We start from the raw sequence: 26,901 nt of genomic DNA, 5'->3' as shown, positions 1-26,901 counted from the left end.
GCACAGCAAAACAAGGATATAACAAAATTCAGAAGCAAGGCATGCAGAAACAGTTAACACTCCAACCTTTAAAAGTTCTACAAAAAAAAAAAATGTATTTTTGCTATCTTAGTGATAGAAAACTGACAAATCATTTTATCATCTGCACAACGTGAATAGCCTTTCAAGATAGGAAGTAAGGCTCAAATGCTCTTCTTTCCATGTAGTGGGCTCAATGGGTCCTGCCAAATGTTCACCTTTGGGGGTCCATGATGATCTGCAACAAAGTAAATTAGCAAATTCATGAGACTAAGAATGCTTTAGTAAGAAAAAAAAGGGTTATCAGTAGTGCTAAATATTTAATTTATTCCACAATTATCAGCACTGTACAACCACCTTACCAAAAATAAAATTTCTGTTGACATGTCAATGGTACATACGAGAGAAAAAAAAAAGATAAAAAAGAAGAAAGGTTAAGAAAAGAAATTTTTTCCGACAATTTAGAGATTAACTATAAATAACAGTGAAAAGAAATCATGGAAATTCCCAAAACTGCAACTATATACAAATTAAGAGGGGAAAAAACAAAAGCTACAGAAGATTATTCCCTCACATAAAATGTGCCTGAGAACATCTTCTTGTGCACTACAATCTTCAAAATTAATGATCCGTAGTCACATTTGCCTGATGTCTTCTACCCTTGTTCAAGATTAGACTTTATCATTCACCATCACAATGGACACAAAATGGAACACTTTCAAAAGAGTTGAAAGCTACGGAAAGGAAAAAAATAAGACCGAAAATGACATGGATTGAGGTACTAGAAAAGATCTAAAGATACAGTCCATGATAGAAGATGTAGTAATTCTAGATAGAATCAAATGGTGAAATAGGATTCATGCTTAGCAAGCTAGCACATGTGATCATCTCAAGGGTTCACCCACCGATGAAATGTCATGCAATTACCCACTTAAGATCTACACTACCCAGTAACTTCAAGATCATCAATAAACCCATATTGATACCATAAGATTGTAATTCTGGTACTGTATTTCTATAATCATATATTTTCTCATGAGAAGGATTCTGGTACAAATTTCTGGGATTGCCCATAGAATTGCAATCAAAACTCAAAACGGGCATTTTTTTTAAAAGGATAAGTAGAAGGGGAAAGGAACTGGAGAAAAAGCAAATCCAGCTTTTCTGTGAGTTTGTTTTGTGATTTTAGGGAGATGGCATTGGAGTCTATGCAGAGATAAACAAAAAATTTCGTTTCATATAGAAACACAACAGAACAGTAGCAAATATTTAGGCTGCAAGGGTAAGTGAAAGAGTGATCTAAATGACATATCTCTCACAACCGTCAATCAGATCAAAGGAATGATAATTTAGACAAACGGGTTGTCTAAAAAATCACATTGTTATACTTGGGTATTGCTCCATTCGTCAAAAAAAATAAAAAATTTATTTATTTGTGTGTTCTAAGGACACTGCATGTTCTACCATTGAAGAAACAAAACCCAAATCCCAATTCAATATCTCAACCAGATTTGCTTTAAAACATACATACATCGAATTGATCTTCGAATTCAAATAGAAGTAACGCAAACAAGAAATAATTTCTGGAAATGTTGATTCAAATTGAGCAAAAAATAAAAAGGAGGGAATTTACCTCTACCGCCTGCATAACCGCGCCGCTGGATTAGCTTAGCGGATTGAGCCACTGTTGCAGGAGAGGAAAGCCGAGTAAGAGACGCGACTTGACGAGCCGCTGCGCTTATGGTTTTAAAACTCGTCCGACAATCGAGATGTTTCACCCGAGTTAACTTGGTATCAGAGCTGAACGAGACCAACTCACAAGTCACTTTTTTGACCGAGATTTAGTATTTCATGTTCAATTTTCTGATTTTTTGAACGAAACATCTCAAACATATCGGAAAACTCATCCGAGACGACTCGATTTCGGGCCTGGACAAGACGAGAAGCGAAACCAAGTTTTAAAACCATGATAATTACGACTTGAGAATGCTTCAAGTTCAACCAAGATAATATCATGGTTTTATGATCGAGACCAGGATAACTCGGGCAAGTCCAAGTCATCATCCTAGTTGAGGCGAATAGGTGACAGTGTCAATGTAAATCGTCCATTACATTGTAAAGATTAAATTTTTTGGAATAAATTAACTTTTTATAAAGATTAAAATTTTTATCATCTATGTTAAAAATAAAATAATGTGGGTAGACATCTACCAATCCCTTGAAAAGCTCGTATAAATAGGATCGAGATCTAAAGAGACAACATTATTTTGACAACCAACCATTCGCCATAATATGAGTTAGAAGCTTTGGAATGGGCTGAGGACTGAGGAGATCATCCTCACAAGAATTAACCCATTCAAAAAATTTCTAACCCATCAAAAGTGTTTACAAATTCAAGAATCATACATTACTGATTTTTTTTTGTGAGGATGATCTCCATTCATGCCATATAAGATAACGGTTGTCAAAAAAAGAAATTATCTACTGATTCTGTCTCAACCCATATAGATAAATAACAACCCACCTTGCCATCCATTCGTCTATTTTCAGAAACTCTAAGAATTTTTATTTTATTTAATTACTAATTGATAGAAGAGTCATGATAATCGGACTCCCCCACGTGGCACACTGAAAATACTCTCCTGATGTGTCATATGCAGTTGTGTATCCTGAGGAAAAAAAAAAGATCTATGGTTCTATCACATGCCACATCAGGAGGAGAGTATTTTGAGTATGCCACGTGAGGGAGTCAGAAAATCGTTACTCTTGATAAAATGCAAATTTGAAAATGAAAGGTGTATAGATCCCATCCAATTGTGAACTTCAGATAGAAATGCCCAAATACACTGAAATTTAGTATTATCTGTAAGACCAAACACCAGTTGACTAAACTAATTCCCAATGTCGACTGAGTCGATTTGAGCCGTGGGAGAAATTTTGTCAATTGAAACCAATTTCCACAACTTCAGCACTCTTGGATAGAAGAAGAAGAAGAAGAATGTCCAGTTCATCAACAATTTTCCAAGAAACAAGTTAAATTGTATCTCTGAACTAGCTTCCCAAAATCATGAGAGTCAGCACAGCCTTCAAAGTTCTCTCCCAAAAATACGACCAGCTGACCATAAGCCTCAACAAATGCAAACTACTTAGAAAATTAGACTCAAAAGTTTGATGAATATAAACAAGGAAATCTAAGATGAAAGAAGCTTTTAACTTGTAATTAATATACTTGTTCAGGACATTTCTAGTTTGACGATGCCACAGGTTACAAGTTTCATCTCTCACCAAACCCAACTGTATGAAGAAAGATATTTAAAGATACAGGTATACAGAATAAGTTTGGGTGTTTTCACAAGCATCAGATGTGAGTGACCATACTGGTGTAGCCTCATTACATTGTCTCAGCTCCATGGTTCTTTGAGTTGATACAAAAAGCAACATTTTGACATTCTGCAATGAATTTAGTCAACAAATCATAAGATGATCAAACTTAAAATTTAATTCCACCAAATAGTTGAAAGAAATATGTAAACCTTTTCATGCACTGAGAAGTGCTATATTTTTAAACTAGGATTTGACAATGGACATTAACAAATATGTCAGCAGGTAGACAAATAACAATATGGAAAGACAAGAAGCTCCACACGAAAATTTCACCAAAAACTGACCAGGGAATGGCAAGTTGGATTTCTTGTTCATATAGAAAGCCCGGCAAAAAGCAGCTCCAATTCCTCATCCTGTGATGTTGTCCTCTGGAAAATGAAAAGAGAACACGGGCAACAAATCTTCAATTAGAGATGCCATAGAACTTGCACATTTGTAGTTAAGGTAACCAAATTTCATAAATCTGTAAGTGTGAATATGTTGACGAACATCAAAATAATCATAACCACCACCATCATCTTTGCCTTGTCCCAAGTATTTGGGTCAGCAACATGAATCCTATCTCACCCTTCAAATCTATCTAGAGTTATACCTTCCTTCAAAGTGTATACCTTCAAATCCCTCCTTACCATCTAAACTATTTTGGGTCTTCCTCTTATCATTTTAGTTCATTTAAATTGTGCCCCAGGTTAAATATCTCATCTCAAGGCAAGGTTTCAGTCAAGAAAAAATCCGAGACTATCTCAACTGAAACATTCCCAACACATTCAATATTTCAGGGTCTATGTTTCGTTCCAGTCTCAGCTGAAACCAAAAAGTCCTGGTCGGAACATTCTGAGACGGTATGAACTCTAAACCATGCTCGTGTCAAAGCACTCCTTTTCCCTGGCATGGTCATTGGTCTTCATTCGACACACCCAAACCAAATAAAACAATTTCATGTCCAATTAGAGCTATTACTAGAGTCCTCAAATGAACTCATTTCCGATTCTATCTTTTTTGGTGTTACCACTCGTCCACCACAACATCATCATATCTAGAACACTCATTCAATGAACATATTTTTTGGTAAGTATTCAAGGAGCATGTTTCTTGACCACCCAACATTCAGCATCAAAAAACATAGCCCCCCTTACCAAAGCAAATATGTTCTTAACCCCATATGTCCAATTGGTTTTGTTATTGCTGGTTCAAGTTGGTTGTGTAGAAAAAAGGAAGTAGTGTCAGAATAAACAATGGCTCTGTAATCATTGACCAAAAGAGGCAACTAGAGCCATGGATTGTCAAGGGCAAGAAAAAAATTTCGGAAAAAATAGGTGAATAGTGCGAGGAAAATTTTGAAAAGGAGGATTTTTGGAAAAACTTGTGATTTAGAATGACCTAGTCTTGAAGAGATCCACCAAGCAAGATATACCTCTTCTACGTGCATGGGTATGAGAAGTTTTATCGTTGATAGGACCCTTATAGCCAAAGGAAGTAGAATTGGAGCATTATTAGGCACCTAAGTAGATAAATAACTAAAATAAAATATGACAAAGAACATTGGCCTGGGGCACTGCAGGTTTTTCGTCACCGGTTAGTCTATGATCTTCATTGACTAGTATTCTACACATTTCTTAAATTTCCTTCTCTTTTCTTTTTAACAATAACTTAGGAATTCCCTTGTCAGCATAAAACGTCTGCCAAATCCTTCGATCCTCCCTGATCCATTGTTTCAAATGGAGGAGCAGGTTCAGTCTCACCAACCCCAAAATGGTGGTGGGAAGCATAGGAGGAGGACGATTATAGAATAAAAGTTTCAAACACTTTCTCACCTGCATTGACATAAGTTGCAGTACTTTGTTGAGAACTCGCAGACGATGCGTTGCATAACTGCTGTTTGCAGGTAGTTGGTTCACTCTCTTCATTTCAGCATGAACTGCTGCCCTCTTCTCTTCACCATCCTTTTTCCCCCACGCATCTGTAGCTTGAGTACCATCTCTACCCTCTTTAACCTTACCAAGGGCATTGCTGCCCATTGGATGATCTATTTGATCCAGTTTTCAAATGATCCTGCTCATAGCATATTATAAGACTATCAGATAACAACAACATAAAGGGGCCCAGTTCAGCATAAAAAGGGTAACATTAATACATTGGGGTTGCTCAAAATATTCATGTGGAATGGGATTTCTTTGATTATGTTCTTAGAGGAATTAGAATTGAGAAAGGATGTTAAAGGTGGGTAGAACTTTTGTCTCCAAAGACTCATCTATTCTTGTGAATGGTTCCCCAGAAGGCTTCTTAGCAAGCTCGAAAAGGCTTCACTCCACAGTGATCCCCTTGCCCCGTCCTCCTTTTAGCAGTAGTTTTCAATGCTCTTCCCTACATGATTACGATGCAAAATTGGAGTACAGATCCATCCTCCACTCGGATAGAAAATTGCTCTTTTATTTTGTATTGATCCTAGAAGTACTCTTTATGACCTTCAAGCATTGTGAGAGAAGAATTGGACATTGGAAACTCAATCTGGGTGGCATCATCATACTGAAACTACCCCAACCAAATTAATCATACATAATATGTCTCTTATTGAGCTGTTAAGGTTAATTGTAGATCAACATTCAATTTTTTCAAAATACCATTCCTAGTCTTTAATCGATTGAAATTGAGTCCTTTCAAAAAGGGGGTCAAGCTCCAATGGGAAAGTACATTGAGGATGGAAGTATAAACCTCTTCATCCCGGCTGGAAACTGAGGAAGAGGAAAGACCAGAACCAGGTCCTTAATATGGTTGTGAAAATTTAGAAAAAACAAAGAAGGTATTTGGAGAAGGAATTAGTGTTCATTGGAGGAAAAAATTTCTTTGGAGGTTGTGAACCCTAACGATATTGTTCGGCATGCCACATATTGCAAGGAAAGTATTATTGTGCAGGATATTTTTGGCATATGTCAAAATGGTGACACGTATCCCCTCGAGATAAAAACAATCAATTGGTGTACCGCTTCAGTAAAAAAGTGGATTATAGTACCAAGCCTAGCTGTCACATCACAATTAGACTTGGGAATACTTTCAAAAGTCATGCTGGGGGGACTTCGATTTTCAATGCGTTTCACACTGTGCTGACGAGGAGGTGCGCACATAACCATAGATGCTTTTCACTTGTATCTCAAGGAAACGCATCTATGGCCACCACATCAATGCAGCGTGAAAAACAAAGTCCCTCTAGGGTTTTCCTACTTTCAATATTGTCTTGGAGCCTGATTCAGGATGTACCAGCCATTGGGTGGAATCAAGGATGAGTTTGAAATGGTTTGGAGTTATTGGAGGTGGCGAGTTGATTCCGCCACCGACACAACAGTGACATGACTTGCGCAACCAATGTGTAAGTGGAGGCTAAAATCAAAGACGATGGTTAACAAATCTATACACAGGAAAATTACAAATAAGAAGGAAATTTGGAAGAAATGAGGAAAAAATTATTGTCCTAAACTTTCCTACTACATTTTGAAGTAACTTGGGCATCTAAGTGTTTTTACAGGTACACCCGGGTACTCAAAGAATGAAGATTGGAGAGAAACCCAAATCAAAACCTTATATTAAATGAATCTCGAGGAGTATTGCTGATTATTTATTTATTTTTTTGCATCCACACTCATAACATTAGGGCTGATCTATCTAGAACAATTAACATGTGTGGAGTAAGTTATTATTGTGGTTATGTAGGTCAAAAAAAAGAAAAGTTTAAAGAGGACCCGAAAATCGTCAATTTTGAAACATCACATCTAAATCATTTAAGCAGATTTGGGGATGAATGTTTTACTATGACAATGATAGACTCCACAATTTGGAATTTCGAAATTCTAATAGCAGATGTTTAGCCTTTGTTTTCTGTAATTCTTCGATATCAAGTTAAGTTAATCAAAAACAGCATAAATAGACATGGATACAAGTCAAATTTACAATAAAAATTGAAGCTTTTTGACATGGATGCAACTCAACTTCAAAGTGCATCCCAACATGGATATCAAAGTGAAACAAGTCCATGTTTTGGAATTTGGATATTAAGTGTCACATGTTCTCTTAAGATTTAGGAAACTAAGAATCTCCAACCAAACAAATCAGTTTTGTTTCATAAATCCTTCACGGATTGAAGCAGACATCTCACCATAGTGTCTTGCAGTCTGGGTTTTTATAAAGAGATGGGCCAAAAACCAGAACATACAAATGAATCTAGAAACAGTAAAAACGAAAATCCTAAAAGAATTGAGAGAGAGAGAGAGAGAGAGAGAGAGATTTACAGCTGTTCTTGATCGACACCTCTTAAGCGAAGAAAATTAAAGATAAACTCTCAACCCTCGGAAGTCCAGAATTCCTCCGTATGACGAAGGTAGAAATGGAATTAGTCTTTCTTGAAAGAAAAAGAAAAAAAAAGTGAGATTTACCTGGCAGACCATCTGTTGCAATTTTATTACAAAAACTCCCTAACTTTATCAAGTTGCTTCTCAACAAACCTTACTTTATGAACTAGGCTAGCATGACTAACTTAGTAGGATTTTAATTCTTACTAATGACTGTTGGACCCATATGAATTATCAAATTTCCAATTCGGCACTAGAGCTTTCTAGATTTCCTAAAAAAAAACTCAGATTCAAAAAAAAAAAAAATTGAAATTATACATATATATATTTTTCTGCTTTGTACATGGTGTTGAAAATGAATGGCTATTAAACTCTCAAATTTAAAATTAAAATTCAACGTGAAAGTTAATTATTATTTTAAAATTCTTAGAATTTTTTTCCTTTATAACCTTTTAGCATGAGATAATTGTTTTTAATGCCACAAATTATGCGGTTAGGATACACTTCAAGGTAGGTTAAATAACAAATTGACTGCATCAATTTGAATTTTATGACGTGGATCCCACTCCAAGATTTGTTAAGTAACAAATTTTATCAAGCAAGATTCACTTAGAGTTGTCAAAACTCCAAGAGAATTTTTTTGACAAAAATTATACTTGTAAAGATCAAATATGCTCACTCTTTTGCATTTAGTCTAGAAAAATAATGAAAAATTGAAAGAAAATTAATATATATATATATACTCAACTGACATGAAACATAAGCAAAACCACTTGAAGAAAATAATTAATGGTTCTTTGCACATTCCATGTCACTTGAGTATCTTTTTTGAATTAATTTATCACAACTCTTTAATCTAATCTTATATGTAATAAAGTTTGGCTGTGTACGGCATAGAAATTATCTTTGGAGTAAAAAGGGTAAAAGAGGAAAGATAAAAAAATTAAAAAGGAATTCTCGAAAAATGTGTAAAAAAATGAAAGATAATAAAATTAGAGGAATATTATTAAGGGAGGGGGAGAAGAAAGACAATACAATTCAAGAGTGTAAAAAAGTAAGACAATAAAATAAAGTAGTGTGGACCTCGCTCCACTCTAGTTGAAGTGAGACCTTTATACTCACAATTATAGTTAGAGTGGGACTTATTATTGTGTTATATTATATAGAGTAGAATTTGTCTGTGCCTACGGTACGAACATCTTCTTTGAGGGTTAAAGAGGTAAAAGAGGAAAAACATATAATAAAGTTAGAGGGGGTATTATTGAAAAAGGGAAGGAGGTGGGGGAGGAGGAGAGTAAAGAGAATAAAGTTGAAGGGGTAGGAGGAAAGCTTATAAAATGGGGTCACTATGTAACTAAAGCCTGGATGACATGTTTATCCCCTCACAAGTGGATCCCATCGTTGTGTTTTATTATATAAATTTTATCATTTAATTATTATAAAGATTTTTTCATAATTTAAAATATTTTTTTGATACATGATAATTTAAAATATTAGGTAAGATGATTTTGAATAGGCATCGAAGTAGTCAAGGCCTCCCTCTTAAAAAAGAGAGGTCTTGAGTTCAAGCTCCCTTGTTGACCATTCACGAGGATTGATCTATGCTTACCTAGTATGTGTGATTTGTGGGGCCCTATTAGTTGAGCCTACGAGATCCCATCATTAGAGGGGGGGGGGGGAGGGGGGGGGGGGGGGGGAACTATCTTTTTAAAGATAATATAATAAAATGATATTTTGACAATTTAAAAAAATAATATTAAAGGATGGTAGAATTGTAATAATGTTATATTAAAAAGGTCCTTTTGTAATTTACCCTACAGTCCAAAGTCCAAACACCTGTCATACAAAATTAAAAACAAAAAATTGAAGATAACGTGATAAGAGAATATTATGGTAATATAAAAAAAATAATGTCCTTGATTGACGAAATATAATAATTTTATATTTAATAGGTTTTTTTTTTAGCTTATAATATTAATTAAAGTGATTTTGAAGATAATGTAATAAAGGTTTTTGAAATTTTAGAAAATTAATTGTCGTGGGAATGAACAAGACCTTAATAATAGAAAGGATAAATTTAAATGGAAGAGTATTTTTGTTTTTTCGAATTTTAGTGTCAAATAGACGCCTATTGGCCTTCTCTCATTATAATAACTAGAGTTTGTTTGTGCCTGTTATTGAAAAAAGAGTAAAAAAGTAAAAACTAGAGAGATACTATTAGAAAAGAGGGAGAAGAGGAAAGAGAATAAAATTTGAGAGTTATTATTGAAAGAGGTATAAAAAAAAACAACAAAATTGAAATGTATGATAAAATATAAATGAGAGAAAAATGAATAAAGTTGAAATTGTATGACCAACGTTATTAAAAGGCTTATTTGTAATTTTAAAAATTATCGAAGTCCCATTAATTCTTCTCTTATCAACAACAACTAATTCTACTTCTATAGAACTAGGAACGATAGATCCAAATGAGGATAAAAAAGTATTAATCATTACATCTTATTCATTCTTTCTTCAAATTTTGAATGTAATAGAATATTTGCCAAAATAGGGGGAAAGGCTTAAACCAGGTTGACAACTACCTCCTATCATGAATCTTGATCAAACATTCCATATAATAAAATGGTGAAAGCATAAATAAACCCACTTTTTTTTTTAAAGTTTAACATATTGAAAAAAAGGGGGAACCAAAGTACAAGGAGGTCGAGGAAGCCTCACAAATAGCAACAAAGCAAAAGAAAATTAAAAAAAATCAAAAGTTACACAAAGAGTTCCATCTAAAAACAAAGTCATCAAAAGTAAATCCTGCAAACTCTATGTACTATTGTGACCAAAAGTACATAAGGCCCAAGATTTCCAAAAAAACCTGCATGAATGCTTCTAATCTTATTATTGAACACCCTGTTATTTCTCTCGTTCTAAACCCCCAAGTAACAATTGAAGGTAGCATAGTCCATAGGAGTCTTTTTCTGGAATGGAAATCATTACTAGCCCACTCAACTAATAATGAGGAAAATTTATGAGGGAAAACCCAATTAATACGGAATAGATCGAGGAAGGTTGACCAAATATTGTAAGTAAAGAAGCAATGAATTAAAATGTGATCCACCGATTTCTCATCCCTCAAGCAAAGGGGACAACAATTGAAAGCGATCCAACCCCAATAAATGAATCCACTTTTAATAACAAAAGACATGGTTCTTAACAAAATCTGAACAAAGAACAAGATTCATTTAGCCAACTTTGAATCTTTGGGATAAGGCTTCCATGATGATTTAGTTTGGGCCAAAATTCAGTCATTTTGCTAAAAAAAAATGTAAATTAACTGCTTATCAGACACAATCTACACTTTTTCATCAATCAAGATCAAATGTTCAAGGAAGTAGCCAACTCAAATTTTGTCATTCAAAAGAGACATCAAAATCACTTTCTTATCTAAGGAGGCAAGTAAAAAAGAAAAAAAAAAACTCAATATTTATCATGGGTTTTTGTATGGATTTGGGCCAGAGATTTCTAACAGTACAAAAGTTTGATTTCATCTACTTCGCCGCCATGAAGGCAGCAAGATCAGCAACCAAAATAATGTAGCATCAACCCCACTGCCCACCCTGGAAAGAGAATTATATCATATAATCATTGGAAACCCGATCTAATCTTTTAAACTAACCTCCGAAACTCCTGGCTCTTTTTCTTTATATACAAGGGAATGCCATTTGCTTGTGGCAGGGCCGGATTTGTTGGAAAGTTGGTATGAGGTGGATGAATCATGAATGTGCATTAATATGCTTTCCCCATGTATCTCTAGCCTGTTGCTGATGTGGAAGATGACAAGGATATAGGTACAGTTACAGGTCAGTCCACATCAACACCCAAGTGATCGCCACCAAGTGGGAGCTTATCCCCTCCTGCTCCACCTCCACTGGACTCAACAACAATCGGATCTCTGTTGGTGGCTGAACTTGCCCGCCTCTGCTGCTGGAGATACAGGTCAGTAGCATTTCGCAGAAGTCTCGTGATGTTTTCAGAATCTGATACTGGTGATGACTCGTCTTCCCGCTCCGGCTGAATGTTCAGGTCTATTCGGCCTTTAAAAGGAGAAGTCAGTTTCTTCTTGTTAGAATCATTATCAACATTCCCATTGATCACTATTTTTGGGTTCGGTTCTTCCTGCTCTGGCTTCTCGGTATGTTGCTGCTGCTGCTTTTGAGTGGTTGTTTCAGCTTCCTTCTCCGACTGCCGCTTTCCACGCCGCTCCATTAGTGTGCGGAACCGGCGCTTTACGGTTGAGCATACAGTGCACGTGCATGTGTCACTGTGCTTGGGGCCCTTTCCACTTGGGGGCTGGATACAGACAATGCATGTGCACCCGGGCCGATGGCGAGGGTGCTTTGTGGTGGCCTGGGCTGAAGGAGCGAGTACCTCACCTTCTCCAAGGATGGCAAGATTGGCAAGAGTGTCGAGCCCTTCCGAATCTTCGACCGTATGCAACTCCTTTTTGGCAGATTTGGTTTTCTTGGAAGCACCTGTAGAGTAACAATCACAAGAAGTCACTCAGACACCATGGGTTGGATGAGGGGAGATTTGAGTTTTTATTTTTTATAAAGACAATAAGTTTCCAAGCCATGTTTCTAATTGTTCATACCAGTATTTCTAGAGCAGAGTATACTGTTAAGTTGATCTGCCGTCAACTCTTGATCAGATGAACATGAAGACCTGGTGTGTAAAGAAATGCAAACATGTTAGTAGAGCCTAAAAACAGAAAGTGGTCACATTGATTCTGTTCAAGACAGACAAATGGGAATCATTAAGAAATATGGACAACGTTAGACATGTCATTACTAGGTTCAAATAGTAAATGTACTTAAACCTGGTCATCTTCTTGCACAGCTTAGGTATGGCAAAAACATGACACAAAGAACAATAAACACACTAAAAATCATAGCATTAAATTTGGCATATTTTCACCAGATTATTCCATTTCCACAAACCTCCACATGGAATTTAACCAACAATTTCTTTTTGAAAATCATAGTATTAGATTTTTACAATTTTGCACAAAATATTACCAAGATAATTCCATTACAAGGCTCAACATGAAATGTAACCAATAATTTATTTTTATATACATTTCGTGAAAATCACCATTCATTTAGTGAAATATTTCGACAAACAATTTGTAAAGTAATCAATTTTCAGATGAAATGCAAGATATCTATGGAAATATTACAATAAATAATATAAAAAAAATTACAAAAATCTACCACAGTTCGGGTAGAAATGATAGTCCAGGAAAGCATCAAGTGAAGGATGTCAAACTATGTGTTATAGATAATGTATTTTGGAAATCGATAAGCAGGAAAATCTCAAAAGAAAGATTATTAAACAAAGCTACAAATCTTTGGAAGGAATCAAATCAAAGAATAAAAAAATTATTCATTGCCTTCGCATCGTTATCCTCCCATGGTCAGTGACAGTATTCCCACCCAAGTGGATATATACCCATCCAGACTGATAAGGATAATGCAAATCCCCAAGCCAAAATGGATGGGTAGGTTAAAAAGGAAAAGGATGCAATGATGAATACAAAGGAGGATCAGATGAAGGAAACTGAAGAATAAACACAACAGAGGCTAAATTTACGTATTTGACTCTCATGAATTATCCGGTTCACAGAAACTAGTTCTCTTGTCTTTCATAGCCAGCTGTTAGCAAATTGATATTTGCATTTATTTTGTAAAAATTATAAATTACTTTTCGACTTGTAAATTACTTATAACATTCATTAACATGTTAGACACTCAAAAATATGAATTAATTAATGTTAGCTAAGGGCCTTTTAATGTGCATTTGAAAATGTACCTCTGGTGGATATATAACCCATCTTTTTGGGCAAAATATAAAAGGAGGCAGTATAGCAGTACCCAAACAAGTATTAATAGCAGAAACAACACTGCGGATGGACAAAAGCTCATTTTCTAGTGGCAGAAAATTTTGGTTCCATTTGTACCTTTTTGGATCCCACAAGTTATCAGAGCAGGTCCATCTTGAGGGAAGGAGCGCATCAACAGGCAGTTTACGCCACTTCGAACAGTCTTCACACTGAACCCATTGAATATTTTCACTGAGACATAGAACACAGTATTAGCATTCACTAGGAAAAGATTTTGCAATGATTTATGAACAGTCCATGACCAAGGCAATACAACAAAAAATAAGACGGTCTGGGGGAAAAAATTGCTGGTCAGTTGCAACATAAATTGTGACTGTAAGCTCAGAAATAACCAGTGAACACATAAACATGCATGCATATGTATATGGAAATATATGGAAAAAATGTCAAACGGACAAAAGGACCATGTACATAATGGTCTGCGTTACCGGACTCACTCCTACTAGACTGTACATAATATCCTGGATCAATTGCTCCATCCCTTAAACAACACAAAGACTCCTCTCCTTCCAAAGCTCCCAACAAACCGTAAAAAGAAGTAATTAACGTAGTATAATTCCCCTTCCACAGAAAGCCTGAGATTGCCAACTCTCAATAAGAAATGAATGGAATTTGGAAAACGCCTAAAAATTATGTCAAAGAGACATAAAATGAGCCCACCCCTCCGATAAAAAGTTAAAATGGATTATAACATGATCGATGGACTCACCTTTGGATTTGCACATGGAAAAGAATTAATTGAAGTGATACCTCGGATTATAACATTACCAAGGTAAGAATTTTATTCCATAACACGAACCATATGAAGAAAGCCACTTTTGATGGGATTTTTTTACTCTGAACAGAGTACCCAAAAAAAATCCATTGGTCAAAAACTTGTACTAGGGATTTAAAGAAAGATCTGATAAAGAAAACCTTATTCTGAGTGCTAACCCAATTCCTCCCATCCTGTTCCAACGGAGAAATCATCACATTAGACACAAGATCAATGAATCTAGCAGCCAATGTTTTCTTCCAATCATAGATATGTCTTATAACCCCAAAGTCCGAATATAATTCGTCTTCTAGATGTATCATAAATCTTTCAATAGGAAGTTGTTTTCTTATGACATTGAATAGAGATTCGGGAAGCGGTCCTCCCAAGGCATAAGCCTCCAATGCCTTTGCAAACATTGGAATAAAATATGAAGCTGATATTAACAAATAAAAGTCAATCAAAAATGTAACTCAGAGATACAGAACTTACCCGATATTATTGGTCGTGAAAATTGTAGGCTTTCCAAGTATTGGTGATTCCTATTAGGGAAAATCATGTCAGAGATCCAAGAAGAGGCATTCCTTACTGTACAACAGTTACATTCATTAAGGTGTAGAAAAGGAGGATTAGTAATACCAACAAGCCATCACATCGTATATGCATATTCATAATCCATCAAAAGACGAGGCATAGAAAATGAGTGCCTATCAGTACATAGAACCAAACAATTAAATGAATGCAACTTCTGATTTTGCATAACCTGGATAACTTGAGAGTTTTAGCATCCAAACGCGTAATTAACAATTTATTATGTAACACCAATATTTAAAGGAACTTCTCGGCAGAAAATAGCAAAATTCTACCATCAACATGGCAACATCCCTTTTTCATTAGGTGGGTAGAGTTGAGTGTTGAAAATCCATCCCAGCATGACGCCTCAACATTCAACATAGTTCCAACCTTTTTAAGGCTTATTGGAAGACTTTATTTCCGGTTATATAAAAAAGAACTACAACACTCAGAAAGTATGAAGGGGACTTAAAACAACTTGGAAGTGTTGCAACACACTCTTTGTTTCACAATTAACAAAGATTAAGATTTTTTTTTCCTGATTTGATGTGAATATAAAAAGAAAAATTGCCATAAATATAGAAGTCCAGAAATACAAAAGAATGGAAGACACGTCAGAAGAGAAAAAAGGAGGGGAAAAAAGCCCAATTATACAACTAATACTAAACTAACAAAAACTCACATACCTCATATTCCTCAAATTCATGGCCTTCAATGACCACAATACTGGGAACATGGTTAGGAGGTGGGCGGAGCAGTCCTTGAGCTGCTTCCCATGTAAGCTTCAGTTCTATCAAGTCCTCATTTTCAATACGTAAGCGTTTGCTCTTTGATCCAAGGGTGCTGCTTTTCCTCTTACCAGGGAGGACGGAAGACTTAGACCCAGGAACATCTTTTGCTAGATAACTTGATTTATCAACCTTAGACCAGGTGCTTGCAGGATTTGTTGCATTAACCTGGTTCATGGATGAATAATAAATTGCTTATGTACCACCCTATAAAGAAAGAAGAGTTGAAAGTTGAAACAACTTCACTAGGCTTAGATTTTCTATTAGAAACCTCTGCATTTGTGGAGGCACTATTCCCAGTCTTAAGTGTTCGATTGTCCTGTCAATAAGAAATATATAAGATCAACAACTAGAAAAACTAAAAATCTTGCCACAGACATTTAAATGTCTAAGATATGTATACACATTCATTGTCAATGCCAAACACGGCTCCTTTCAAAGGCCCAATATGCTGATAGTATCCGATCCTAAAAGTGTCGTGTCCATTTTATAAATATATACACAAACCCTAAAGAGAACTCTACAAGGGTTTTTCTACCAAATGCCCTTCAGTTGTTTCTGGTCCTCTCTCTGTTATTATTAGCTCCAAAAGAAACCTTTTAGGAACCAAATATATCTTAGATGCACCAAACCAATGCACTTCAAGAACATCAGTTATACTATTATAGAATTGGTAGTCAAAAGCAAATCTAAACCTGTAAATTGCGATTCAAATCAATGTACTTAGGAACTCAGGTAGTATGTTGTTCCGTATGAGCCATTAAGTCTAACAACAAAGCAAATAGTGCTGCAATTGAATTGCAAAATAGGTTGGTTAATAGAGACCTTTGCATTAGAGGCACGTTATATTATGATTAAAAATTATGGACAACACAATCACAATTCGAAAAGACATCTATAATTTCTTGTGGTAGTTGTTTGAAAGTTGAGGCAGATTATAATTTTATTTTTTTTTATAAATATAAATTTTATTGAAAAGAGAAGAGATACAAAGTCTGGTCGGTTGAAAACATGTCTGCAAAGACCAAGTAATGAACGATCTTAAATCCATCACACGTCACTATGTATATCTCATATTTCTTAGACTTTGAAGACACTAACACCCCTGAACCCACCCATCCCCGAAAATTAAAAATCTGAGTGTTCTGGTATTATCAATTTATGGGGACTGAATCGCGGAGCATGACCTAGTTAAGCTACAAGAAGTAATATAAACCATGAAATGATTGATCTATATCAGATACTCTTAAGTCTTCCAACTGTCATGGAGAGTGGTTATCAAAGAAAAATCTGTATGAACAAATACTACTTAAAATATAAAGTTAGGGAACCCGTCTAAATTATTATGGCAAACCTGGTCAGATGGTGGAATACTTGAAGAAGCCTTTCTGAATCCCATGACCAACTTTCCTTCTGGATCAATCCTACTGAATGTTACTGAAGAAATAAAATTAACTCAGTTCCAGACAGCAAAGATAGAAAAAGAACGAGGAAGAAAGAAGAAAATAAAATCCCAGACATATCATATATAGCAAGGAGAGGATTCAATGTGGACTAACAAACTGATGAAACAGATGAATAGATTCGACAACAAAATTCAAGGATACATTTCAAAGAAAATATAATAATAAAAATAAAAGGTGATTGCATAGAAGCCATAGCAGTTGGATGTTTGAACTTCAGTCCATCATCAGAAGTTGGGGGATTGGGATAGCTAATGTGGGTTTGAGGGGCCACGATCTCCACCTTACTATATTTAGAATAGTGGTCGATCCTTCAGGAGTTACGTTCATTACTTAATGTTATGTTCACACAGTGATATTCTATCTTTCAAGAGTACTACCCTATACATAGTCAGGTGCGGTAAAGAGGCCACCCACTTCCCCACCCCATTAGCATCTCCGATCTGGGACAAAGGATTACTCCGTTAGGTTTTTTCAGTCCAGAGCCGGCCGGTAATGGACCTACTTAGCTTGCTTTTGGACCAGCTGCAGAGCTAACCCGTGTTCTATTAGTTTGGTGGTTGCTACCAAGATGATTTCTTTATGCACATCAAAGGACCTCGATATGCTAATCCACGAAAACCAAATGCATAACATAAGCATGGCTTGATTAAATTTTTTGAGAGGCCACTTCATATGATAATTTCATATGCAAGTAATCGAACCAATTCATAGCAAAAGAACCACTCATCAACCAAAAAACAAAAAGAAAAAAAATGAAGCAAACATTTTAGAAGGTGCAACCACACGTGATGATTAACCACAGATCTGGGTTCAAAACCTAGTCTTTGCCCATTTTTCTCTACCCCAAAAAAATGAAGGAAAAAAATGGAGCAAAAGGTTCTCAAAGAACATTTTCCCATGAAGGTGGTAAATTACCTATGTCGCCTGCTTGCAATTGCATTGAGTGAATACAAGGTGTGACCCCCTCTAAAACATACATCCTGCTGTTATTATTGGGCCAGAAGCGGAATTGAAAAACCCACTCCTTTCCTTTTGCATCCTGAACTTTTAGTGGTAATCCTTCTGGCTGAGAAATTGTAGGGAAGTAAGCCTGTTTCATGATTAAGTACATTTTAATGCAACAACAATTCCATCTGGACTGTAAGAAATATGTAGCATATAATGTCCTCCTTCAATTATTAGATGAGGATCTCTTCTTGTAACATGTAAAAACACAAAGCGACCAAGAAGAAGGATTCTTGAGAGACACCAAACAAGTGTTATGATTTTGGACTAGTACCAGTTGGAGAAGCTGCAAGGATTTGAAAGCTAATAGACGATGCTAAGGTTCAATCAAAGTACTAAAGAGTCAGAATATAAATAATTCAAGCTGAAACAGACACTTGAGTAAACACGAAAGAATGATACAAAATATTAGTGTGATAGAAAACAAAGAATAGGCAAAGATGGGCAGTAATAATTTCTCTGAAGTTTCAAGAAGCAAATTAAGAATACCACAAGTACCGCATAAAGAAACTGAAGTGATAGCCTTCACAATATATATATATTTATAAGTATTATAACCTTCACAATAATATGAAACTCAACGTAAGTTTTACCATATGCCTAAACAACCAAGAAATGCTTTTACCACAACATTTTACTGTGCTGAACTTTAAGAACACAAATACCAAACAATTTAAACACTGAGAATAGAAACAAAGACGCACCTCTGCACACTTTTTTGGCAGCACTAAACGCCCTATCCGTCCAGCATCACTAGCACTTAACATCTTCTCGAACAAAGGAGTGATGACTGAATTTGAGCTTAGATAATACAGTTAAGGTTTATAAGATGCTGAACTAGAAACAAAAATAAGCTAAGATCAAATAAAAATAAAGCACTTCTTGGCTTATCTTAAAATATCAATGTACCATAAGAAGAATAAACTAAGTACAGACAATAAAGAAATCTGAATTATGACTATGAATATACCTAAGAAGTCCCCTAGAAAATTCCAAGATATCAAGGAAACTAAATGGCAAATTAGTGGATACTCTCCTGAGATTTGTTGTAGCTCTTGGTCCGTTATCCTTGGCCAGTATCGTGGAAGTAACTGATTTCTTCCCCGAGCATCTCCCCGCGGTCTTCCATTGCGGATTTGTGTTTCACCAGATGATTCAACTGCATTATGTGGATTAGCATAAATTTGCTTTTCCATTGGAGGTGGAGGTGGAGGTGGAGGTGTTTGTCGTAGTGACTCAATTCCAGAAACCCTGGTTGGGCCATTTGTCTCAGTGGGTGATGTATAAGGTACAGCCAAACCAAAATGTGGAGTTGATCGATCATCTTTTGAAATATTTATGCATGAATTTGGATGCACATCATAGGCCAATCCTGCAACAGAAGTGTTTAAGCCAGGTTCAACAATCACACCTTTCCTTGTATCCACTATATCATTTTCTCCAGAAAGGCAGTATGAACCTTGCACGCCATCGGAAGTCATTTCTTCCCGATTAAAGGTATTTAAAGCAGCCACCATGTCAACACCACTATTCCCATTAGCATATCTATCTAGTGCAGCAGCAAGTTCAAGATTGCTAGACATTACTCTTTCATATGGATCTTCATTTTTCTTTTTTTCCAGTGAAGATGTAGACGGACGTGCACCAGAAATCAGTTTGTCAATTGCGTTTGATCTGTCAACTTCAGATGGAATCCGTGCATTTAATTCGGACTGAACAGTAGCAGTATTTCGCATATTGGGTGGTTCCCACCACTTTCTTGCAACTGTATTTGGTCCGGCAATTGGATTCCCATTTTTAGTAGGGAATTCTTTAACTCTCTGGGATGGAGGCAGCGGTAAAAACATAGAGGGTGGCCACATGTGGTTTGAAGCCTGAAAACAGTATATAGAAAGAATGTTAAACACAATAACAAGAGGATCAGTTATACATCCTAGGAAATGAAGGAATGAAGGAAAACCCAGGGCATAAGAGTCCAGGACAGGAATGAAGGAACATGGAATAATTATCTCTTTCGGAATTAATAATGAGTAAATCTGAGCCAGAGGGAGGCACAAGAAAATCCAGGAACTTAGCATATTAATGTTGTAGGAAATACAGACATCCTTAAAAAAATTGAAAAGCTTCAATAAAGATACCAATTTAAAATCCAATATGATATAGACGTCCGCATGTTGGATTTTCTCTCAGGCGACTTGGGGATATATAATTTTAGAGCAATGAAAAGTGAAGCCTGGACCCAGTGCTGATGGTTTTATATTTCTCAGACAGCCAAAATTTTCCCAGTGTTAGGAAACACCATTATAGGAATCTTCTGACATAGCATGCAAATAAAAGAAAAATCCTTACCATTGCAAATCACAACCTTGGGACATTTGATCCATATTCAAAAATGTACAAAATGGGGAAGAGTATGACCTAAACATTATTGATCAAAATCTATTGGTCGTTAACATAAGGACCAACTAGATGTCGGTACATAATTCCATGGGTTAATTATGACCTAGATTTCTAATGGATAAAGCTTGTGTAAATAGTTTCACAAATTAATAGTGGAGATAGAAAGCAGAGTCCATGCATAATCAAATATCAATATGCACGACATCATTCATGAAGGAAAAAAAAAAAGAACCACAGAGGCCTAACAGGCTAGTTTCAGTTTCTAAAAGTGATGAAAAAAAACTAGAAGATATGATCACGTATAAACTATTCCATCCTTACAATAGTTAAGTTCTTCCTAGCACATGCCATGCACTCGACTCCTCCGGCATCCAACAGAATAAACGCATTGACTGAAACTATACATCCACAGTGTAACGGCTGCAAAGGAAGATTTCTAGTTAGAGGATTCAGATCTAAATGTAAACCCCAAATATAAAATTTGGGAGACGATGGAATCCATTGGGTTCTTCAGTTCAATAGAAAATCCATGCATACAATAAGAACCAACACAAAAGTGCAGAAAATAGATCTCATTTCTGTTCACCTTTCTACAAGACTCACAATTCCTCCAACCAGCAGCATCTCTGTGAAATGTTTCACAGAATTTCCCTTCCTCGTATGCAGAACTAGAGTCACAAAGAACTAGTATCAGAATTTAAATTGACTAAAGAACCAGAAAATACACAATTTATCAGATCTATGAAAAAGACATGGGAATGTCTCACTGTTCATCATTTATACTAATTGCCAGACATATAGATGCCCACAAACCCAAGAAGCCGAAACATCCATACAGTTGGTCATTCCATAAGTTTGAGAGAAAGACATTTAAAATATTTTAGTTAGTGTCTAGTATAGAAAATGGAAAGATAGGATATTGATAAGCTCATATAAAGTTAAAATCTAATAAAAAAATATCCCTGCAGCTACATTAAAATCCTTTGGAACATCTGCACAAATGAGGGTATTTCTGACATTTTAGTTTGATGTGTATTGATTCAAAGAGACAACCTACAACCTCACAACTCCTCTACCACTTATTAATACCATTTCATGTATTTGTAATTCTCTCTCCCTTCATTAACTCTTTTTTTTTTTTTTTTTTTTTTTGGGGGGGGGGGGGGGTGGGGGGTGAGATTTCAAATACCTAATGACTTTCGACCAGTAAGTTGATTTGCATTTAAAATAGAACCATTAGAAAGCTCTCTAATACTTATTTTTATTTAATTATAAATTAATACCTTACTATTTATAACGAAAAACCACCATTCATGACAATCATCATTGTTGCCAGAATAGAACCTTATAAAATCAGCTTATAATATATTACATATTATTTATAACTTCTAAATGAAATAGGGGGCCTTTGCAATTTTCATTTGATGTGTACCAATGACTCCTCTCCTTTTTATTCATAACCCAATTTACGTCCTTTCCATCTCCCTTCAAAAGTTCTGTTTAGATTTCTGAACATCTCATTGTCAACAATAAATAGTGCAACCCTACCTTAGAGTGCACAAAATAAAATGACAAATGATTTGATTGATGAACATAGTTCAAAGTTTCGTTCAATTTCGAAATGTTTTGATGGAACATTCTGGTTTCGATCAAGATTGGAGTAAAACATTGAATGTTTCAGATTGTCTCAGAATGTTTCAGTCTAGACCATCTTCAATTTTTCTCCTTGGCCGAAACATTGCCTCAAGAAAAAAGTTTAAACCTTCTTGATGAAGATGGTCGTACATATCTCAGTTTACACTCACTTTCAAGAACATTTTCCTTTTATCAATAGTCAAAATCTTAGGGAAAAAGGCGAAGCTGATTTGACAGATTCCTTTTATCACCAAAAGGATGGTGTATGTATGTTTACCCATCAAAAGATGAGGGCAGATTCAACAAATCTCTTTATTGTCATGAGGATAATATGTATCCAAGAAAAGGCAAAGGAAACTTTAATGAATCCCTTTATTGACGTAAGGGTAATGTGTATCCAAGAAAAGGACAGGGACCAATGTAATAGTAACAGATCCCCTGATAACAACAAGGACAGTTTGTTATGCATTAAAGAAGAGGGCTGATTAAAAGGATTCCTTAATTGCCATAAGGATAAGTGTGTGTGATTTCTACTCTCCGGGCTTTGCACTTGATGGGCTAAAAAGAATCCTATAGCCTTGTTCCTAGAAAAGGGATTGCAGGCTCAATCTTCTCTCGAGGTTGTGTAGCCTTTTTCTCTCCTAACTTCGTAATCGATCAGTTGAGGGGGAGGCTTTATCTCCAAAGAAAGGTGTGTCAACTTGATCTTCTTGGTAGGATGCTTCATCTCTAAAGGATGGCTTGTGAGCTTAATCTTCCCTCAAATATATTTCTCTTAAGAGAAACATTCGTGAGCCTGACCTTCTCTTTGGGATGGAATTCATCTTCTCAAGAGCAATGATCCAAGACTTGGAGAAGGTGTTTAGAGTTTATTCTTCTCTAAAGCAAAAGTATCATTCTCTAAGAGAAAATAACCCAAAAATCCCCCTAATGGCCTTGGCTATGGTATTTATAGACCTAGGAGGTGAGTGACTTTCAATTATGCGTTTGACTTGACTTTCGTGAGTTGATCTAAAGGTTAATTTGGTCTCATTTGATTTTTAAGGCTTAAGGGAATTTTGGTGTGTCTCACCCATGTCATTTGGTGTGTGTGTGTGAGGGGATGGGGGCATGACTAGGCTATTTAGTTCCTAGGCCGACCCTTTTTTGTGGGTTCTTTAGCCCAATTAAGGGCTTAACCATTTTATCAGGTGTATGGGCTCATGCCTGGTATGAATCCCTTAGAGATAAACCCATGGGTTTTATCAATGAAAGTTCAAGCCCGATTCTAGGTGGCCTAGTTCCAATCCATGCCGAATGTGCCAAACTTAGATGTGTAAGGCCACTGATGGCTTCTTGAGACCATTTTTAATTTATGAGAGATGTAGAGGTAAAATCTCGGATGCCGTCGATTCCTCAAGATTTACCCCTAACAATCGATCTTCATTGTTCTTCATGCACTCAAATGATCAAAAATCATACAGAAAAATAACCAAAAAGAAAGGAAAGAAAGAGAAGACAAGAAGCAAGATTTGTTTACAGGGTTTGTCCAAAAATCGGACTAAGTCCCCAGACTCCGAATAGCCATTCTACTATTCTTCAAGCCATTACAAGATTTACAAACCCTAGCCTCCTTTCCTCTTTCTTTATCCTCAGAGCCCCCCTCTCTTCTACCTAATTGTTCCCCTTTAATAAATAGAGAGACAAACCCTAAAAGAAAAGTCAAGTAAATCAAGATTCTTGACAAAATCTATCCTTATCTAGAAATAGATATTCTCTAGTCAATTAGGAGACTTTCTATTTCTGTATAAGATTACAACCTTAACCAAAAATCTAATCAAGAATATATCAATGCCTCGAGCTACGCATTAATTATTGTGTGATCAATCATCGATATTCATCTTATATATGCTACATGTTCAATACCGATTTTACCCTTTACAAGAGATATAAGAACCTTTCCGCAGTTTTTGTGTCTACAATTCTAACTTTTTTCTTTAATTTTGATAGGTAAAAATCTCGTAAATTTCAATCAATAAATTGGCTTCCATTAATTATAGAAGCATTAGAAAGATCACGTTGATGTGTTCACACTAATAACCATTACTAGATTTTTCTAATTATAAACTTAATATTTTCTCTAATTCTAAAATTGTTATAATTCCCTCAAAATTTTGATTTTTCATGAAAAAAATATATAAAGAACTCTTATTTAGAGAGAGAGAGATTATTCTTCAAAAAGGAATGACATCATTTGAGCATCATGTTCATCCCAGTACAAGTAATAGATGATGTATAATATTTCAATAAATTAAGAATTGCTCAAAAACTGTCTCAACATATGACCGACATGTGCATATGGTACAATGTGCAACACAGGAAAAATCTTAAAAAATGAAGTGTTCATTCAAGGTTTAGATCTTTCTCAACATCCCAAACTAAATACTGTAAGAGTAATAATCCATTAAGACGAACCAAAATTTGCAATGCCTTCATTCTAAAGTGAATGCATTGGCAATTCACATCATTTTAGGGGGTTTGGTAATTTTGAATCCAATAATTTAAAAATGAGTGATCATCGAATAACAAAAAAATTAGAAAAACAACTCTTGCTTTTGCATTTGTATGGCTCTAACAACTTTAAAAGGATTAACAAACCTTAGTAACTAGAAGTGCCAAGAAGCGGTTCTACGTTGGAAGTGGGAAGTAATTGAACTATTTTATGACTAGAAGTGGGATCAAAAGCAGGTTTGTGAAGTGGGAGCAGCAGGATAAGGTAGAAGCTTCCAGCTATTAGGTGCCAAACATGGTAGAAATAGAGAGATTTTTTGCTCACGGGAAAGTCAATCCGGGATTGCAAAAAATCCCAGATAACCATTCGCAATAGTTTTTTTTTTAAATGGGGATGCCTCAATACACGTGAGTTCATGTGATTGATCGATCCAGGATTCTATGAAATCTCGGATTGGCCTTTTTTTTAAGTAAAAAAAAATTCATAGAAAATAGGTCAAAAGGAGACACATAAGCTGTGTTCATCCCTAACAGGCTCAGCATAAATGAGATGACAAGCAAAATTGGATGATTTGTGCTCCCAAACAAGCCCTAATTAACTTTTCATGTTGCAGGTCATTACGAAAAAAGAATATAAAACAAAATCATCAGTTCTTAATCCTCAATTTTGGTAAAACTAAGTCAGAATAGAAAGAGCACAATTATCTAATCACACCATTAATCTCCAAATAACATGTTCTTTGTGTGACACAACTCCGAACCAGGACTGAGTGACCCAAGCAATGGAATTCGAATTGAATCCTCAGTTCATGATCCTCAATTTTGGTAAAACTAAGTCAGAATAAAAAGAGCACGATTATCTAATCACAGTATCATACCATTAATCTCCAAATAACATGTTCTTGGTGTGACTCAACTCCGAACCAGGACTGAGTGACCAAAGCAATTGAATTCGAAGTGAACCCCCCCCCCCCCCCAACAAACAAACACACACAAAAATAATAATAAATAAATAAATATCTGCTCCGTTTTAAAGTCCATGAAAATCGTACATTTTCCTCCAAACGAACCCCCCAAACCCGAAAACCTAAGTGCGTTCCATCACCAACTAGTCCCAAATTTAACAAAGGAACCAGTTTTTGGCCTCAAACAAACATAATAAACTAAAATTGAACCTAAACAGCAACCAAACCTACTAAATGAATCTCTCAAGCCTCCAAAACACGCATTAAAATCATCCATGAGCTGATTCGCACATCTCCAATCAGTAGCAATTATGACAAAGATTCAAGTAAAAATAAATAAAAAAAATCGAAGCATCCAACAATAATGAGAAAGTGAGAAAGAAGAAATTTCTTACGCGCATCGATCACATAGCTCAGCAAAATCACCAGTTCGAAACCGCCATCCTCTCCTAAACCGATCCGATTTTGCGTCTTTACAGTCTGGATTAAAGCAAATCTTTGTCGAAGAAGACGACATCGAAGCTCTGGACTTGAACACAGAAGAAAATACCCTAAAGAGATTCTTAGAGAGGAGGACGATGTCACGATGTTGGTGGTGTGATCTGTAATAATGAGAGAGAGAGAATAACTAAACGATTTTAAAACAATACGAAGTGTGCGTCATTGGGCGTTGTCTTCGTTGCTCTTGGTCTCTCTCTCTCTCCTCACCTTCTCACGTCCTCGTCGTCATCGTCATTAAAAAATAAAAAATAAAAAGATTAATTTCCATTTTTATTGATCTATTTTATAAGTAAATAAATTAAATAAATAAGAACGGTACTTATAAGAATAATGATGAATGCACGCGGCTGGATACGTGGATGACATGTCAAGGGTGTATAACCGTACATTTTTTCTTATGTATCCCGAGGAAAAAGATCTAGAGTTATGTGCCTTACCACGTCAGTCACGCACCCAACAGCGTACGTAAATGCATTCATGACGACTCTTTTTATCTGTCCTACTACGTTTGACGCATAATGTGCAACTGATAGGGTTTTAAAGTTGGAAAATTTACGTAGTAAACCCTGCGGTAGGGATGACTTTTTAAATGCACCTTGAATTTTGGGGGGAAACGTTGCAACACAGTTACT

At 35.7% G+C, this 26,901-nt stretch overlaps 2 protein-coding genes across 3 annotated transcripts; both read right to left on the bottom strand.

Moving 5' to 3' along the window:
- Nucleotides 1-3,210: 3,210 nt before the first annotated feature.
- Nucleotides 3,211-7,839, bottom strand: LOC147392150 (uncharacterized). Its single transcript, XM_086458127.1, has 4 exons — nucleotides 7,683-7,839; nucleotides 5,217-5,454; nucleotides 3,687-3,770; nucleotides 3,211-3,468 (listed from the first exon to the last, which is right to left on the bottom strand). The coding sequence occupies exons 2-3, from the start codon at nucleotides 5,418-5,420 to the stop codon at nucleotides 3,714-3,716; spliced, it is 261 nt and encodes an 86-aa protein (XP_086314253.1). The 5' UTR covers nucleotides 5,421-5,454; nucleotides 7,683-7,839; the 3' UTR covers nucleotides 3,211-3,468; nucleotides 3,687-3,713.
- Nucleotides 7,840-11,050: 3,211 nt separating this feature from the next.
- On the bottom strand, nucleotides 11,051-26,511 carry LOC147392149 (B3 domain-containing protein Os07g0563300-like). Of its 2 annotated transcripts, XM_086457369.1 has the most exons (14): nucleotides 26,164-26,511; nucleotides 21,265-21,346; nucleotides 21,000-21,098; nucleotides 19,311-20,152; nucleotides 18,983-19,079; nucleotides 18,189-18,363; nucleotides 17,162-17,244; nucleotides 16,079-16,126; nucleotides 15,706-15,975; nucleotides 14,939-14,988; nucleotides 14,608-14,640; nucleotides 13,750-13,863; nucleotides 12,385-12,455; nucleotides 11,051-12,265 (listed from the first exon to the last, which is right to left on the bottom strand). In XM_086457369.1, exons 1-14 carry the CDS (start codon nucleotides 26,283-26,285, stop codon nucleotides 11,595-11,597), a joined length of 2,757 nt encoding a protein of 918 aa, XP_086313495.1. In that variant the 5' UTR covers nucleotides 26,286-26,511; the 3' UTR covers nucleotides 11,051-11,594. The 2 variants fall into 2 exon arrangements, with proteins under 2 accessions (XP_086313495.1, XP_086313497.1); XM_086457371.1 differs by lacking the exon at nucleotides 14,608-14,640 and having other exon boundaries at nucleotides 26,164-26,510.
- Between the last annotated feature and the right edge of the window lie 390 nt (nucleotides 26,512-26,901).

Source organism: Akebia trifoliata, chromosome 11 (genome assembly GCF_017979445.1).
Source record: "Akebia trifoliata isolate Shusen 1 chromosome 11, ASM1797944v1, whole genome shotgun sequence".
Lineage (NCBI taxonomy): Eukaryota > Viridiplantae > Streptophyta > Magnoliopsida > Ranunculales > Lardizabalaceae > Akebia > Akebia trifoliata.
Note: the sequence above shows the minus strand (reverse complement) of the source record. Positions and strands in the feature narration are given on the sequence as shown.

Bases quoted from the DNA above. Each gene is read 5' to 3' on its own strand.
- LOC147392150 (XM_086458127.1), bottom strand. From the start codon at position 5,420: ATGGGCAGCAATGCCCTTGGTAAGGTTAAAGAGGGTAGAGATGGTACT. The intron at 3,771-5,216 runs GTGAGAAAGTGT...TTCATTTTCCAG, and splicing joins TGCAACTTATGTCAATGCAG to AGGACAACATCACAGGATGA.
- LOC147392149 (XM_086457369.1), bottom strand. From the start codon at position 26,285: ATGTCGTCTTCTTCGACAAAGATTTGCTTTAATCCAGACTGTAAAGAC. The intron at 18,364-18,982 runs GTGCGTCTTTGT...ATCATGAAACAG, and splicing joins TGCCAAAAAAGTGTGCAGAG to GCTTACTTCCCTACAATTTC. The intron at 12,266-12,384 runs GTATGAACAATT...GTTACTCTACAG, and splicing joins ACTCTGCTCTAGAAATACTG to GTGCTTCCAAGAAAACCAAA.